Source organism: Sarcophilus harrisii, chromosome 5 (genome assembly GCF_902635505.1).
Source record: "Sarcophilus harrisii chromosome 5, mSarHar1.11, whole genome shotgun sequence".
Taxonomy (NCBI): Eukaryota; Metazoa; Chordata; class Mammalia; order Dasyuromorphia; family Dasyuridae; genus Sarcophilus; species Sarcophilus harrisii.
Window position 1 is genome coordinate 236,868,793 of NC_045430.1, and position 17,882 is coordinate 236,886,674.

General features: G+C 35.7%; 1 protein-coding gene across 3 annotated transcripts in view; it reads left to right on the forward strand.

Moving 5' to 3' along the window:
* ST8SIA6 (ST8 alpha-N-acetyl-neuraminide alpha-2,8-sialyltransferase 6) overlaps nt 1-17,882 on the forward strand; it is a 103,829-nt gene that overhangs the window by 28,376 nt on the left and 57,571 nt on the right. For 2 of the 3 annotated variants that reach the window (XM_031939908.1, XM_031939907.1), the window contains exon 3: nt 9,828-9,923. In XM_031939908.1, coding sequence (XP_031795768.1) covers nt 9,828-9,923 — 96 coding nt within the window. The remainder of the gene's footprint in view (nt 1-9,827; nt 9,924-17,882) is intronic. The other variant, XM_031939910.1, reaches the window with a different exon arrangement.

Here is a 17,882-nt window from a genome sequence, read left to right on the forward strand (position 1 = left end):
TGCCCTACCAAAAAAATCTTTCTCTTAGTCCAGCCACAATATTTGGGATTCCTAATATTATGGTATTTAATTTGTAGTCTTATGAATTAGTGAAGAGAGCACTCACTTTGGAATCAGGGGACCTAGATTCAGATCTTGGCTGGTTCTGATACTTAATGGTTCTGAGATGCTGGGAAAATCATTTAACCCATTGGAATGGAAATCCACTTAATCCATTGGAGAGGAAATATATTACTCCAGAAGAGTAATATGTTAGAAACCCTTTGGCATCCATTTTCCAGATTAGGTGGAAATGGGAATGCAGAAGAGTTCAATTTTGATGCAAGAGGGGGTGATGGGGAAAAGGCCAAAGTACGAAGCAGCACCTTAGTGTTGGATGCTGGGTGGGGGTAGAGGTGGGAGGAGAGATTGTGGAAGGAAAAGAGATCAAAAGTAAATTAGAGAAAATTTAATTGAAAGAAAAGACTGCCAGAAACAAACTTTTTATTCTAAAGTGCTTTAACAGTGCTTTGTAAGCAGCAGGAACTTAATAAACATTTGTTCAATTGAATTTTCAAATTCACTGTTTTGTGAATTTGTGATAGAACTTACTATCATTTTATCAACTTCATTGCCAGCACCGAGAGAGGAGGATAAATTTGAATTAATCAGTTTCAGATTCTCTCTTTAGAAAAAATAATACTAAGGGGATAGCTCTTCAGATGGTAGATTTTAAATAAACATATATAATCTGAATAAGGTTATAATCAAGAATTTGGTTTAGCTAAAGAAGCTTTTTAGTCATTTGTGAAGATAGTGTTCTTTTGATAGGATGTAGTTAGCAGAACCCAATATCACATCTCACTAGTTTTACTCATTCTTTTCAAGGTGTATTGCTTTCTATCTGTCTTTTGTTGAATTCCATCAGTAATTATCATGCTCAGTTATTTAATTGTTACGTTTTTATGGACTCTCTCATAACCCTTCATTGTTCCAATCAAACTAAGTATAGTTTATGTGCACCCATATATTTTCCTAAGATTCCATTCAGGATTAGTAAGAATATTTCAAATATATCAGAGCTCAATTAAGTGGAATCCTTAGAGAATAAATAAGACTTTCTGGCTAATTAAATTTTATAGTTAACTAAATTGATCTGAGAACTTTTCCCCTCAAACTGTTGTTGTCCCTTCTCTTGTATAGTAGACTCCATAATTTAAAAACAATTATTTTATTATCTAGAATCTTCCAGTGCCATCAATGGGGTCATCAGTGATATCATCAGTGATTATTTTTAAGTAAAAGCAAGTATGAAAAGTTTAAGAGATTGTACTGAATCTACAAAAGTCTCCAGGAATATGCTATGGAAAATTCTCTTCAAAATAAATCCCCTATATTTTGGTGCTTTACTTGATTTTTACTGTTCCTTAAAAATTGATTGTAGAAAAAAGTAGTTCACTGATTAATAGGGTCCTTTGAATTGAGTCTTTCTTGAAGTACTTATCCCTTATCTCAGTTGTTTGAATTTCATTTTTATCCTATGAAAGAACCTTTGATTCATCTCTCTCACATTTGTAAATTAAGTTAATTAGATAAATGTAGTAAAGTTATGTTAGAAAAAATTGGTGAGTGAATTGTTGGACCTTTCCTAGTCCTGAAGTTTCTAACTATACACTCTCCATTTTTATTTGATCACTTTTACTATTTTAGTACACATTTAAAATGTCCTAAAATGACAGGCATGATTTCCAAAGTATTTCATCCATTACTACTTCTCATGATAATGAGAACTTTATTACAAAACATAAATCCAAAGCATGTTTTTATAACTTACATTAAGAAATACCTAATCTGAACTATAATCAACTAAAAATATCCTTAGCCTAAGGCTTAGTTTTACTTCAGTAAGAATATGAAAGGTTTCTAAGAACTTATGGTCCAGATTTCCAGATATTTGTCTAACTAGTAAGTAATCTGAGGCACTGGAAGGATGACCTGATACACTGAAGAGAACACAGAACTGGACATCAGAAAACTTGGGTTCAAGTTTGTCTCTCTCACAGTCTCCCTGATCATCAGTTTCCTAGTATGACAAATGAAGAGATTTAACCAGATGGTCTCTGAGAAACTTCCAGCTCTAGAATTTGGATCTGGAATTCCCTGATGCTTTAGTGGCTTGTTTGCTATGGATCCCATCTCCACTCAGGTAGATCCCAATCCCTCTGGAACATTGGCTCACATAATTCCTGCTTGTGTTTTCCTGAAGATCATCCTATAAAGGATCCATGCAACATGTTGAAGATTTTCCTCTTGCTCCTAGCACAAATCTTGAATTGTTCATCTGTTCTTTCATTCTTCCATTTTTAAAGCCATATTTGACCTAAATAAATTCAAGCTTAACATTTACTTAACACTTACTAAGTTAAGTGGTACTACGTAAAACAATAGAAATACAAAGACAAAATAAGAGTCCTTGGCATAACGGAGTTTCCATTCTGCTGGTATTCTTATCTCTCACCTAGTCTGTTGATACATGTGGTGGGTCTCCCTTCTCACTTTAGTCTAGCCCCTGCTCAGGTACTAAAGTGATCTTCCCGAAGTGCAGGTCTGGCTGTGTCATTCAGTAAACTCCCATGGCTCCCATTTATCTCCAGGACTAAATAGAAAGTTCTCCGTTTAGCTTTTAAAGCCCTTAATGACAATGGCTCCTTCTCCCTTCCATTCTTTTTGCATCTTACTCCTTCCAGGAGCTCTTTGGTCTTTGGTCCAGACCTCCTGGACTCTTTGATACTCCTCATATGCGACACTCCATCTCCTCCGTTGGGGGTATTTTCAATAGCTAATACTCTCCCTCTTTATCTCTGGCTTCTGCCTTCCCTGAGTTCTTCAAGTTCCAAAGAAAATCCCACCTTCTTCTTCACAATGTTCTGATGTTGACATTATCTTAGTAGTCAAGAGGTTGAGAGCTTTGTGGTCTCTTAGATCCATTCAGATTTTTAAAAAATAGATAGAACATTAGCCATTCCACTTGTCAAAGGATCTTCTCTGAAAGAATAATAATGTTTATTGTTTAGTAGATTTGTCGGAAGAGGTCACAATATTTTGAATGTAACTAATACTAAGGATCTGTACCTCATAGTATACACACAATCTCTCCACTGCTACAGGTTGAAATTCTCTCTTTGACAAATGTTATGGCCAAAAAATTCATCGTTTTTCAGACCTTAGCTAGACTATAACAGGTATACACATTCTATCCTGAGAGTTGGGCTTGTACCTATTTATTTCAGATATCAATCAATTCATACATCCCCTGGCTGAGACACTTCCATAGGTACAAAGGACTTACTCAGGGGTTCAGCCTGAGATTTTGAGGAAGATATCATGAATGATAGCTATTATCCCATCCCACAAAATATTTTATGATGCTACTAGGTGGTTCAGTGGATAAATCGCTGGGTCTGAAGTCAAAAAGACCTGAATTAAAATCCAGTCACAAACACTTACTAGTTGGGTGACTTTGGGCAGCTTTTGTCTGTCTTGATCTACTAGAGAAGGAAATGGTCAACCACACCGGGATCTTCTCCAAGAAAACCCCCAAACTGGATAATATTGGTATACCATGGTCCATGGGGTCACCAAAATTGGGCACAATTGTCCAACTACCAACCACTCAAACACCAAATTTTAAAAGTTCATCATTTATTAAACACAGGACAAAAACAAAACAGCCTTTGACCTCAAGGAGCTCATATTCAATGGGGTGGTAGAATACCACATTTATATAAGTGAATGCTAATAGTCAACGTGTCCAGGGACTTAATCTGCCTTTCCCAACAATGATGTTATTATATTCTAATACATTTACAGAGGGGCAGACTCATGCCATTTTCCTAAATGAGCTTTTCATCCTAAAAATTCTTTGTGAAACATTTGCTAGAAATTCTGCTGATTTTGTCAGTGGTCTGAAGGAGTTCTCAGGTGAAAGCCATCTGGTCTGGGGGCTGTTGTTTTTCCTCTGCTGATTAATTTTGCAAATTGCTTCCTTGGTTTTTCCAGTGATGCTTTGGTTTCCAAGAGCGCCATAGCTTTTTTGCCTTTGAAGCATAACTCTAGGCTGACAACATGAAATAGCTATCATGGCTGGATAAGGCAGAACTACTTGATCCATGAGACTTCATGGGTCTTGGGATAATGTTTAACCGACAAACCATTTATTATTTATTGGCCGGGAGCTTGAACGTTTTCATTCAATTTAGAAAACTCTTCGGGAATTTAGTTGGTGACATTCTGTCCCTGGGAGGGAGTTTCTGTGGCTAATGACAATTAGGGATGACATTATGGGGTGTAATAAAGAAAGAGAGGCATTTAATATCTATGGCTAATGATATTTATAGAGAGCTTTAAGGTTAACAAACCACTTGACTGGCAATGTTTGAGGTAGATAAGTAAGTACTCAGGAGCAGGCGCTCCCCAAAACAGGACCAGCTATGTCTTATCCAGCATCCCTGAGGCTCATCACATCCTCTCGGCTCCCGGTCCAGCACACGTACACCTAGTTACCTTTGTAGAGCATTAGTCCAGATAATATAGGGCAGGTAACAAGGTAATATAGGGCTTCCAAGAAGCCAGAATAAATAAGGTATAAATAGATCTTTAGGGTCCCACTCCATGTTTCAAGGAGACTCAAGTAACACCTTATTTTGGACATCTGTGCTTGGATAATCCCTCTCTGGCTCCTCTCTTTTAAGGGGGATAATATGTCTGAATTACAGACATCACATACCAGATTTTTGGTCAGTCTCTCTTTCCACAGACAATAACACAATAGAAATCTGACTTAGTAAAAGGAGTTACTAACAGGAGTTTCCAGCCCTACCAATAACTATGCCTTAGTCATTAAATTATTAATAATTTTGTTCTCAGCTGTGATTAATCTATTGTGTTAACCAAAGCCAGAATTTTAAACCTCATATAAAATGGGCTTTTCGATGTAAGAATAACAAATGAAGATAATGTTTTTTTAAAAGACCATCCATAAAGATTATAATTATATCGTACCAAGTATTGAACTCCACTCTGGGACCCCTTGATATCCCAAGGCAAGGCAAGGCAACGAGTTTTATTAAGGGCTGCCCATGGCCAGTTAGGTAAATACAGCAACATTCCTGCTTTCAGGGAGATTCATATTCCTGAGTTCATGTTCAGCATATACACTTCCTAGCTGTGTGACTCATGGCAATCACTTAATTTTGTCTGCCTCAGTTTCCTCATCTGTAAAATGAGCTGGAGAAGGATATGCCAAAACACTCCAGTATCTCTGCCAAGAGAACCCCAAATGGGATCATGAAGAGTCCCTCAACGACAACAACGTTCAGTATTCTGAGTTCCCAATTTATTTACATATTTAAGACATATTTAAGAATCTCTTAGATACTTCCCTTGGCTGGGAAAAAGCCAGAAGGAGCTGCCACCTGCAACCCTGCCCATTCTTCTTCCTGCTTGGTTTTTCACCCTGAATTTGCAGAATGGGGGTTCTGAAGCACCAATAGTTCCTCACTACTCTGCCTTCCTGTAAATAAGCTCGTTAATTATATCCCTGTAGGCCTGAGAGCCAGGTGAACTTCTTGCTTTCCCTGATATTGCTAACACATTTACTTAACAAATGCTATAAATAAGGAGATTAAAGTAGATTAAAGTCGTGTACAATGGCAAGTTAATAGCAAGCAGTAATCTATCTCCAGATGTTTGAGTATTCACTTAGCCTATTTCCAGCAGGGCATAGTGAAAATGACTGGCTCTTTCTAGTGGGGTGAGCCCGCGAGTCCTCACCTTATAAAATGGGAATAATAATGCCTGCAGCTCCCCCTTTGAGGCTTCTTGTTTGTTTGTTGCAAGGATCCATAACATTCTTCACTATAAAGTTCTTTTTTTCATTGGATTTCATGACCAAAGACAGGTGGCCATCCTGTTGTGATGTCACTTTGTGCTTGGGCTGGTCCTCAGAAAATAGATACAGCCTTTTGATGAAATTACAATCCAAAATCTTTTCAATTTCCAAGGCATCAAATAGGACTTTCAGTGAAAAGGAATCCTCATCCAGTGTTCTCAGAACACTGGATTTAAATGTCTTAATTTTGGGATTTTTTGATGATTAATTCTTTACCTAGTTTAAAATGATATAACTCTGTAGTAATATCAAGGGAAATGGCCTAAAGGGACCTACTTGGGGAGGATGAGAGAGGGATGGGAGAAGGAAGTTAGGAAAGGGAAATGGGGCATTCGAAAGAAATAGGCAGCAAAAAAGACTTTATTTATTGCTATCACAGCTCATAGGTCTGGGTGAGAAGGAGCTGGTCCCCACACTACTAGCCTAAAGCTGTTTGGGGGAGCACTCCCACCATATTGCCATAGACCTTAGGGAAGGGAAGAATGAGGGAGAGTTGGAGGAAGCTTGCATCAGCAGCCACTGGAAGACCTTCTGTCCCCTTAGGGGGGTTAGGCAGGTTTCCAGAAATTTTTATCGATTTTCCAGGTTGTGCTCTGAATTTGAATCAGAGCGAGAAAAATGTCTCTGCTTTATTAAAACATAATGTTTTTGACTTCCTAGCTCTGTGATCCTAGGCAAGTCACTTAACCTCAATTGCTTCAGCAAAAAACAAAAACAAAAAAACACATTTTGGGTGCTTTTGAAATATACAATATATTAGAAGGATCAAATCCCTAAAAAGTTTATGAAAGTATTCTCTGTCCTGTGTGTGTGTGAGTGTGACAGGCCATTAGATCAGTGAAGGAGGTGTAGGGAAGAAGAGAATAAAGATTGGGAGGAAGCCACAGCTATAAGTGCAGGTCAGGAGATTTATGCATGAACACATAGCACTAGGGAATTCAGATGGAGGAATCCCTCCCACCTGACCATACTTTTATTGGTTTTTTGCCTTGGTGAGCTTTGCCAGCGCAGGAGAGTGACCTGATTCACTCTGTGGTTTAGAGGAATTGGGCAAGTGTTCCAATTCCAGAGCAGAATGCCCTATACGACTTTTCTCTGGTGTCAAAAAATAAAAATATTAATGCTACGCTCAGTGTTTTGGGCACAAGTCTGCCAGAAACAATTTTGTTTCATTTAACATTAATCTAAATCTGAGCATTTCTAGCTTATGGGGGAAATATTCCAACTGTCATGTCCTTGGCGTGAGAAAATTTGAGGTAACATTTAAAAGAATCTTGAAAAAGAAAAAAAAGGTCATAATATGTTAAAAAATATAGTTTGGGGTTAACGTTGCAGAATGATAATCCATCTTTAACTAAAACTACTTAATTCCTTCCTTGTCTCAGCTCCTCAGAGACTGAAAGGATTTCTCTCTTTTGATCACCCTCATAGTCCTTCCTCAGTGGAGAAAGGGGAAATCATTGCCGACTATCGCTTCGGGGGACAGAGAAGGCAGTACTCTTAAAAGACAAAGAGATGTTTATTCTTCTATCTTATTCTTGGCTTCTTATATATTTCCCTAAAGGGAAAACTATCGAAAGTGTTTTAAGTGGGAGAAAATAGTATTTTTATTTAATAAAATGTGTCTACTCATCATACTGATGGGGATAGTTAGGTTGGTGCAATGGCAGTGAATGGAAGAAGGACTCATCTTGTTGGGTTCAAGTCAGGTTTCAGACATCTTCTGGCTGTGTGATCCTGGGAACCCATTTGGACTTGTTTAATCTCAGTTTCCTCATCTGTGAAGTGGACTAGAGGAGGAAGTGGGAAACCACTCCAGTGTCTTTGCCAAGAGAATCTCAGAAATGGGATCACTAAGAGTTAGACACGACTGAACAGCAAAAATTATATTGATATTATGACCATGATTATTTTATATATTATAAATATTAATATTACAAAATATTTTTCAAATAAATATATTCTTTTTATTGAAAATATTTTTAGTTGAACAAAAACAGGTTTTAAATATGCTTTCACAATGGGATGGGATACAATAATTTTCAAAACTGGAAAAATTTCCCACAAATTCCAAGAAGTAGATGTGACTGCTGATTTTCTGCCTGACTTGGAGAATAATCATAAAATGGAGTTATTCATGTCTAGAAAGGGGAGACACCAGGCCCTTTTTTCTGGATCTCCAGAAAGCAAAGTTGAGAGGATCTTTGGAGGCAATATAAAATTCATTGTTTTCAGTCACGTCTGAGACCCGTTTTGAGGTTTTCTTGGCAAAGATATTGGAGTGGTTTGCAATTTTCCTCTAATTTTACATTTGAGGAAACTGAGGCACATAGGTACTAAATGGTTTTCCTAAATGTTCTAACCACTAGCTTTTCATTCTTAGGAATTATGAAACATTAAATTACAAAAAAGGGATAGTATATTGTCTCCCATTTCTGATTATTTTTTTAAAATAATTTTTGGTGTTATCTTGTAAATCGTTATTTAAATAAAACGATAGGAATGAAGGTATTTGTTCATTTTGTGTGGAAGGGCCATGCAATATAGAGCAAAGGGCATTAGATTTCTCTCTGTTACCCTGAGCAAATTACATCATCCCCTTGGACTTCAGTTTCTTCTTGGATCAAAAGTGATACAATATTTTCTATTATTTACCTCTCAGCGGTATAAGCAAAATACTTAAAAAACTTTGAAGCACTACGTAAACATGAATTATATATATTTGTATATAGATGAGTGTGTGTGTATAAATAAATGTGAATTTTAATCACCAGCCACAGAATTTAGGAGACAGTGCTGCAAAGAAGAAATAAACATTTCCCATGATAATTAGGCAAAGGACAAAAGTCATTTTTGCTAAATAAAGAGAGGATGGCATGGTAAAATGGGGCTAACTTCATAGTCAGGGACACCTGGATTTCTATCGTTTCTCTGACACACTTTGACTAGATGGCCCTAGGAGGTCTTGGGATCCTAGAAGTTGCAGAGCAGAAATCCATCTTCATTGATATTTCCTCATTAGGAATTCTAGACCAGTGAAATAATATTTAATTTTTTTAAAGTATAGAAAAGACTTTTGGACTCTTCAGCCTCACGTGCATAGGTGTTCATAGTTTATAATCCAAAGCATCATCTTTCAAAGCAAAGAAATAAAATGCCTCATGAATTCTTCATCTATGCTGAGAGCAACTCTAATGGGCCATTTTAAAGAGTTGTTGGGCTGAAAAAAAATCCATCACCTAGTGGTCAATTCTTTGGTGATGAAACCTATCATCTGCAATACTCTTTGAATGACCCTTGGATAAGGACCTTTGGATAATTCTTTAGAGATACTGGAATTTGTGCCTCGGAGCTGTTCTGAATCATAGGAAGAATTTAGTGGTTAAAAAATGGATTTTTTTCAGGGAGAAGTTGGGAATCATTAAAAGTACCCCACACAGTTCTCCAAAGGCAATCTGGTTTGCCCTCCTCCCATTTTCTTCTGGGCCCTGCTCATTGTCCATGCACAAAGAAATGGTATAATATATAATTTGTTAAATTACTTTTTTTTTACTTGCTAATAAAAAATATTTGGTACTTATCAAAATATGTAAATATACTTTAACAAATCCAATATTTCAAAGCCTCTTTCTTTTATAAATTGCTTTTCTAATTTACATGTCTGTATAATTTAGTTTGTAATGTGAAGTGAATTTATCTAGAAGTTAGAATGCTATAGTGGTTATATCACTATAATTTTTTTTAATGGAGAAGGCAATCTTGAAAAAGTGAAAAGAAGTTTTATTTGGTCATGATTTCAAAAATTAAATCCTATTTCATTAACAAAGAACATAACATTAAGGAAAAGCTTCCTAATTTTTAATTTTGTTGTTTTCCATCCCTTATTTCTTTTATGAAGCAGCACAAATCTGGGTATAAAAAAGCCACTCCATCTGCCACCAGAATGCAAAAGCCTACAAGACACGCTTTTATCTTCATTTATGAAAAAAAAAAGGTAAGTTTCTACTTTGCATATTTTATCATTATGTATTAAAAAATATATGGGCATGTAAGTACAAAACATATGAATGTATAGCTATGGAATCTATTATATAGCTATGTAAAATATGCTGTATTATTTATATATGCATTTAACTGTATCTCCTTCCCTTTTTTTTGGACCTTCCTTGGGTTGTATGCATAGTAGTGATATTAGTGAATCAAAGATATGTATAATTCAGTGATATTCTGTATTATACTAATAATTTTTAGAATAATTTATAACACCAACAATGAATGTATACTTTTAAATGTAAATGATTTTTTCTTATTTCATATTTTGATTTTCTAAATGTTTTTAAAATTATGATGTCTAAAAATTTTTTTTGGAATCCATGTCAGTCATTAGCCTTTAAAAATCTTTGTTAAAACATTTCCCTGGCACCTGACTATACACTGGAACATAAGGATGTAGTTAGATGGCTAGCACTGGACAGAGTCAGGAAAGTGAAATTTCTAATATTAAATTGGAGGGTACTTAAATATGACACTGGACAAGGCAACTTGACCTCTCTTTAACTTCAGTTTCCTTATCTATAAAATGGGAATAATAGTACTTAGAGAGTGCTGGGCTTGGAGTTAAGAAGTCCTGAGCTCAGACACTTACTTGCAGTGTGATCCCAGGCAAGTCACTTTACCCTTTCTGCCTCAGTTTCCTCATCTGTAAAATGAGTCAGAGAAGGAAATGGTAAACCATTCTAGTATCTTTGCCAAGAAAACCTCAAAGAGGGTTACAAAGTCTGACATGATTGAATACCAACAATAATATAGGATTGACCCCATATTCACAAATTCACACATAATTCACATACAGATTCACAAATAAGAGTGTATATAAATATAACACACAGGAGCATTTATCTCTACACATATAATATCTAATGATATACATATAATTATATATATCTAATGATATATAATATAAATATTAATGTTTATTGTTATTCCCTACTCACATTTCCATTACATTACACACCAAAGGTGACTTGTGTCCTGAGGATCAGAAGGCTAAACTTTTGTACAGGTCAAATGGCTTTGAGTCAGACTTCAATATGTGAGACAGAAAAGCTAATACTAGGAGAAATATTAAAGGCAGGGATTTTACAAACTTAAAATTCCCATCTTGAATAAAAATGCTCAACTACAATGAGATGATCAGAGTGTATGTGCTCAGTCTCTCGTGTTCTCTCTTCAGTTTCCCTCACTATTGTTTTTTTTTTTCTATTGTGATATGTTTGATGAAAAAGCCTTTCCCCGGCTATTCTTTGGGGGGATGCCTTTCCATTACAGTCCTGATTTTCAACTAGCTTGTATAATTAGCCTTTGCTGGTTGTCTGCTTAGCAAAGGTCTATGCGGAGCTCACATGAATTGCTGATTGCTATGAAAGTGTTATTTGGCACACAAGAGACTAATTTTTCAGTTTCATTTTCTGTTGTCAGAAATTATGCATGCTGTGACCAAGACTACCAAGAGGTTATAGAGCCCAGCAGCACAAGCCCTTCATTGTATACCGATAAGGAATAATTTTATTTTCTTAAAAAACAATAATTTATCCATTTTGTTGTGATCTTTTAAATTTCTATGTTTTCTCTTTCTCATATTAACATGTCCCTTTCCAAGAGGCAACGTGGTTTTTCTTACATTTACCAAAACTAAAACCATTTTAACTTTGCCCCTCAAAATTATAATGAAAAACTTGATCATTAGACTCATGTTCAGTGGAGATTATCCTGACTTCAGAGCAGCACTCTATCTACTGCACCAACTAGCTGCCCCCCCAAACCCAATAATCTACATTCTCTTTTTGGGTAGGTGTTTCTCCAGTATTGAAAGCACTTTTCGCCCTACCTCTAAAATTCAGAGTGGTGGTGATATTTTTGTAATGTAACCAGTGAATTCTTCAGAGTCCTCTTGTTTCATTCCGTGCTGGAATTTGAGAAGCAGAGTTAGCAGACAAGGTTTCATATAACCTGGTTCCATGACTTATTGGCTATGTGATCACTGGCAGTTGGTATGGCTTCTACGAGCCTCAGTTTTCTTATCTGTAAAAATATTTTGTGTCTCCTAACTCTCAGGATTACTGTAAGGAAAACACTTTATAAACTTCATTTATTATATTTATAAAACTATTATGATTGTTCTACTATTAGCTTTTCCTTCTCTTCTTAGACTTCTGCAGTTTTCTCACTGTTTTTACCAATTCCCCTCAATGTGGACAATTAGATAGATAGAGGGCCAGATCTGGAGACAGGAACACTAACTAACCTTCCTGAGTAAATGTCTGGCTTCAGATACTTACTAGCTGTGTGACCTTTGGCAAGTCACTTTGGCCTATTGCCTCAGTTTCCTCATCTGTAAGATGAGCTGGAGATGGTAAACCATTCCAGTTTCTCTGCCAAGAAAACCCCAAATGAGATTGGATATGACTAAAAATAAGTAAACCCTAAATGGGATCACAAAGAGTCAGACATGACTGAAAAATGACTTAACACCAGTGTTATTCTATATCTCAATCCAATCTTTTCTACTTATTAAATAAAATATAATATCAAGTCATTTTTCTGTTTTTTTTCCCTTTTCCACCTTTCAAAGATGTAATTCTTTTCTCTCTGCTTTTAAAGTTACAGTGCGTACTCAAGCTGTTCACTTTGACTCTCATTGTTCCAGACAATGAATTAACTTCTCTCAAGGCAGATAGCACAGAAGGGCTGACCCTCTAGTGATAAGTTCTTTTTCTTCCACTTGGCAGCTTTTTTCTCATTTCACTTTTTTTTTTCTCCTTTGGCCCATTATTGTCTCTTTTCTCTTTTTCAATTTACACAGTGAACCGGGGTCTCAGGAAGATGCACTTTTTGCAATTTCCTCCCTCTCACCGTTTGCATGTATAATTAGATTGACTCTTGTGGCCACGTCGGGGACCGAAGCTCTTTTGGGTGCCCCTCATTGCTATGGTAACCCATGATGGCGGCAAGGAACCAGCACAACGGCCATCACAGCATCTCTTGCAGCACTTAAGCTAGCAAGATTGGTGACTGCCTTCCTTTTTAAAATCGACACCATATGTCCCAAAACCAAGTACTTGATGGATTTGCTCTCTAATTCAATCTAAGACAATCCAACTCAACACACATTGATCATTCCCTTACTGTATAAATAAATGGCTACTTTAAATCTTCCTATGTAGTTGGGATAAAACATAGAGGTTCACTTCTTCCATTTGTGGTCATTAGTTTATGGAAATGCCCAAATTTATGGGATGAAATGGGGACTTCTGACTAGGTCAGAGTATTTATCTCCTGAAAACATGTACCTACTTTTTTGGTCAGTTCTTTGGCTTTATATTGACTCTATTATCTATATATTGACTATATTATCTATATATTGACTATATTCAGTTATATTGACTATCTTGTCTATATTGACTATATTCACTGTTATCTGGATATTGACTATATTGTCTATATAGACTATATTATCTATATATTGAATATATTCATTTATATTGACTATATTGTGTATATATTGACTATATTCAGTTATATTGACTATATTAGCTATATATTGATTTATATTCTCTATATAGACTATATTATCTCTCTATTGATTATATTGTCTATATTGACTTTATTATCTATATATTGACTATATTGTGTATATATTGACTATATTCAGTTATATTGAGTATTAGCTATATATTGACTATATTCTCTATATAGACTATATTATCTCTCTATTGATTATATTGTCTATATTGACTATTATCTATATATTGACTATATTGTGTATATATTGACTATATTCAGTTATATTGAGTATATTAGCTATATATTGACTATATTCTCTATATAGACTATATTATCTATCGATTGATTATATTGTCTATATTGACTTTATTATCTATATATTGACTATATTGTGTATATATTGACTATATTCAGTTATATTGACTATATTATCTCTATATTGAGTGTATTCATTTATATTGACTATAACTGAAAATGATCAAAACGTAAACTCTTTTTATATAATGTAGCAGATATATATCCAAGTGGTTACTTTCCATCTATTTTGCATATATCCTACACCTATCCCCAGCCCTAGAGCTAGAAGAGATCTGTTAAATGACTTGTGTAAGATCAAATAGTATTAAATATTAGAGACAGAGTTTGAAGCCAGTCTTACTCCACAATCACTGCTTTTTATATTGTACCATTCTCTCTCATTAGAATTTTTGCTAAAACAGGAACCTTTTTCCTTTGAACCTCCAGTGCTCAGCACATATGACACATATATCAAGCACTTGCTTGATAAAGGCTTGATAAAGGCTGATAGCTTCTTACAGCTGGAAAAATTCTGGTTACTCTCATTAGTAATATTTAGTATACCCTCCACTTCTTGAAATCCTCTTCCTTCAAGGCCCAGCTCAGGTGTCCTATTCCTTGATCCCTCCAGCTGAAAATAATCATATTCTCCTCAAATTCTCCTGGAATGTTTTTTTTCTGGATCTCTCCTTTGCCCTTATTACATTCTACCTGAGAGTCATGCTTTTTTGCACACATATTGAATCACTCCAGTAGGTTGTGAACTCATAGGGACTGGATCATATTTGTTCATCTTCTTCTCCCCAGGGACTAGCACACCGCTGGGTACCCAGTAAGTCTTTAATAAAGATCTGTTGACTTAAATTGAATTGCTCGATTGACCACAGTGTAGATTGAAGACTGGCTTTTAAATGTTCTTCAATATTTATCAGAGCCTAGAAGAAAGCAACATGGCCTGAAATACTATTTGAAAAGAAGAGGCATAAATTATAGTGGGTGAAACTTCCCCCCTCCCCAAAAGCTATAAAGCTTGTATATCACTTGACAGCCTGCAGACAAAGCAAGAATTCCTCAATTTTCATTGTCTGTCAACAAAGACTTTTGATCCTGTGTAGGATTTCTCTGGCACACAGTAATATATAGCTTTGGCTTGCCTCCCTTGAGTACCTGTTAGATGCCCTAATGGCTCCTCAACGTAGCACGTGTCCTTTTTTTAAATCTCTTCTTCAATAAGAGTTGCCAGCTGCCTTCTGGGGCCAACTTTTGAGGATGAAGTGTTTCTCGATGAAATAGAGTGCTGCTAGATCCTAACTCCAGTTTGATAATTTCTCATGGCATCCTTAGCATGACTTCATTTGACAAATTCCCACAATTTAGTTCATTGTGCAGTCCTCCATTTCACTGGTAAGGACTAATAAATAAATCAGAAAAATTGAAGTTAACAAGCTGTCACTATATCTGGGAGCCATATAACACTCTTAAGACTATGGCAAGCTTCTCCAGAGAGCCTGACCTGTCTGATTTTTGCTCTGAAAAGCTCAGGATGGATCACAGAAGCTGACCTAGAGATCAGGATGCAAATTTTTGAATTTTTTCCCCTTTATTTTATATAAAACAAAAGTAACCCAAACTCAGCTGAAGCATGATTTAATCCTGTTCATCCATGCTGGGTCAGGAACAGAAAACATTTTCAAACTAGAAGGAACTTGGGCACTGAGTCCATCTCTTTATTTTCCAGATTAAAGAACTGAGGTTCAGTTTGATGAATTATATAAATAAGTATATTCTCTTGACCATTCATAGAACTAGAGCTCTCAATACTCTGGCAATCATGATGGAGATCATAAGACACTCAATCTTTTTTTGTAGCTGTAGCTTTTTTGTGGCTAATAAGATATGAGGATTCATAGCTGCCTTCTTTTTAAAATTCAAATGGCCATCCTAGAAAAATGAAGGATTTCTTAGTTCTGCTCTCCAGGGAGAAGGATGTGAGTGACAAACTGGAAGCTGCCCACATTGTGGCAAAGGTATGGTCATTCTTAAAAGACAAAAATAGTTTTTTTAGTTATTTTTTGCTTTTTAGTCATTGATCATTATAATCTAAGGAAACTTCCAATTCTTATTATACTGAATGAATGAAAAAAAACATTTATTATCCCTTTGCTATATAGCATTCAAAATCTTTCATAATCTCACCCCCTCCCTCCCTTTTTAGCCTTCTTACACCTTACTCCCCTACAAGTATTGTCCGGCCCAGCGACAGTAGACTCCTGGCTGGGCCATGAGGTATTTCTTGGTTCTGGACATTCTCTCTTACTGTTCTAAATACTGACTATGTAGGTTCAAGCCCCAGCTAAAATCCCACTTTTTACTGGAAGTCTTTATCAACTCTTCTTAATTCTAGTGTTTCCATCTTTAAATTATATCCTATTTATAACTTACTTTGAATATATTTGCTTGCATTGTTGTCCCCCCCATTAGATTTTAGTCTCCTTTGCCTCTTTTTTATCCTCAATGTTTAGCTCAGTAACTGGAACCTAGTAAGTACTTAATAAGTGTTTATTGATTTGACTGATCTATAGACTAGAAATTAGTGTTAAGGTCTAAAGAATCAAATAGAAAAATGAGACAGTTCCTATCTTTAGGGAATCTTACATTCTAATAATAGCAGACACCATAGATAAAAAGTGGTGACCAAGGAAGGGAGTTTTGTACTTAGGAGCCTCTAGGACGGTGACTGGAATCTTACAACAATTGATTGACATAATTTTTCCAGGAACGATGGCAGGCCACTTATAACCCCTTTCTGTCTCAGTTTCCTCATCAGTAAAATGGGGATAATAGCAATACCTCCTTCCCATAAATATTGTCAGGGTGAAATAATATCTGAAAACTGTTTTGTCAGCCTTAAAGCACTACAGAAATGCTAGCTAATACATTGATTTGATTTCTGTTCCCCAAACAAGAGTTGAAAAATGTAGAGGGGACTGGAAGAAGGATATATGGAACGAATGGGGCAGAGCAGATGGCAAAATGTCCAGGGTAGATGGCTAAATGGTCTGGGCACATTTCCAGTTCCTTACCTGGTAGAACAAAGGGCATATCCCCCATCACCACTCAGAGGGAGCTCCTGCAGCAGGGCAGATGGCAACATTTCAGGGCTAAGTGTTAGAATGCTTCTGTTCATCTTAACTGCAGTGCTAAAGAATAAAATGAGCATTACTTAAATAGGACTGTCCATTAGTGAAACTGAATTTAGTGTCGACTAATACTTGTTTCCCATAGTTAAAATATTCAATCTTAAGGCTTCTCCATGTTAAAACACTTATTCAGATATCTTCCTTTTGAATCATTATTTGTAGTTATTCCTTAACAGACAACAGCACTAAGAAAAAAGAAAAACTTGGTTGGTAAAATAGGAATCTACTCTGATGAATACATGATCTCATCAATATGGACTGTGACTCTGCTGGCATAGATCAGAATGTCTCTATATTTCTCATCCTTTAATATCTCCTCCATAAAAGGCCTAACTAATATAGTACAATCCTTGCTTGAGTACTTCTCCTGTTTCAAGGGTAGTTGCAACACAAGAAATATCTAAAATAGATATATTTTTATTCTGAAGTTAACAAACCCCAAATAAAATTAAAATTTCAAGATGAAGATGAATTAACAAAAGATGTACATTAATCATGAATGTTTACTGTGTCTAATTTATTTTGACTTTTTAAAAAAATTGTTGTATTCCAAATCCTCTCCTTTCCTCTAACCCCTTCCTCACCCATTGAGAAGGCAAGCAATATGATCAGTTATATAGAATTGTATAGATTATATACAATATATAAAATAACTGTTGCCTCAACTTTCAAAACTCCCTTCCTTATATAATATTTCCTTCTGGACTTCCCTCTCTGCTTTTAAAAATGTTTTCCTGATCTTCTTTTCTTTATTTTATTTTTCTTTTGTTAATGCTCTTGCTAAGAGTGGCTTTTGATCACTGAAAGTGCTAATTTTCCAAATTGAATCCAACTTTATACCTTTCTCCTAGTCAACGTTCAAATCAGTCCAGTGTCTCTCCGCAGTTGTCTGT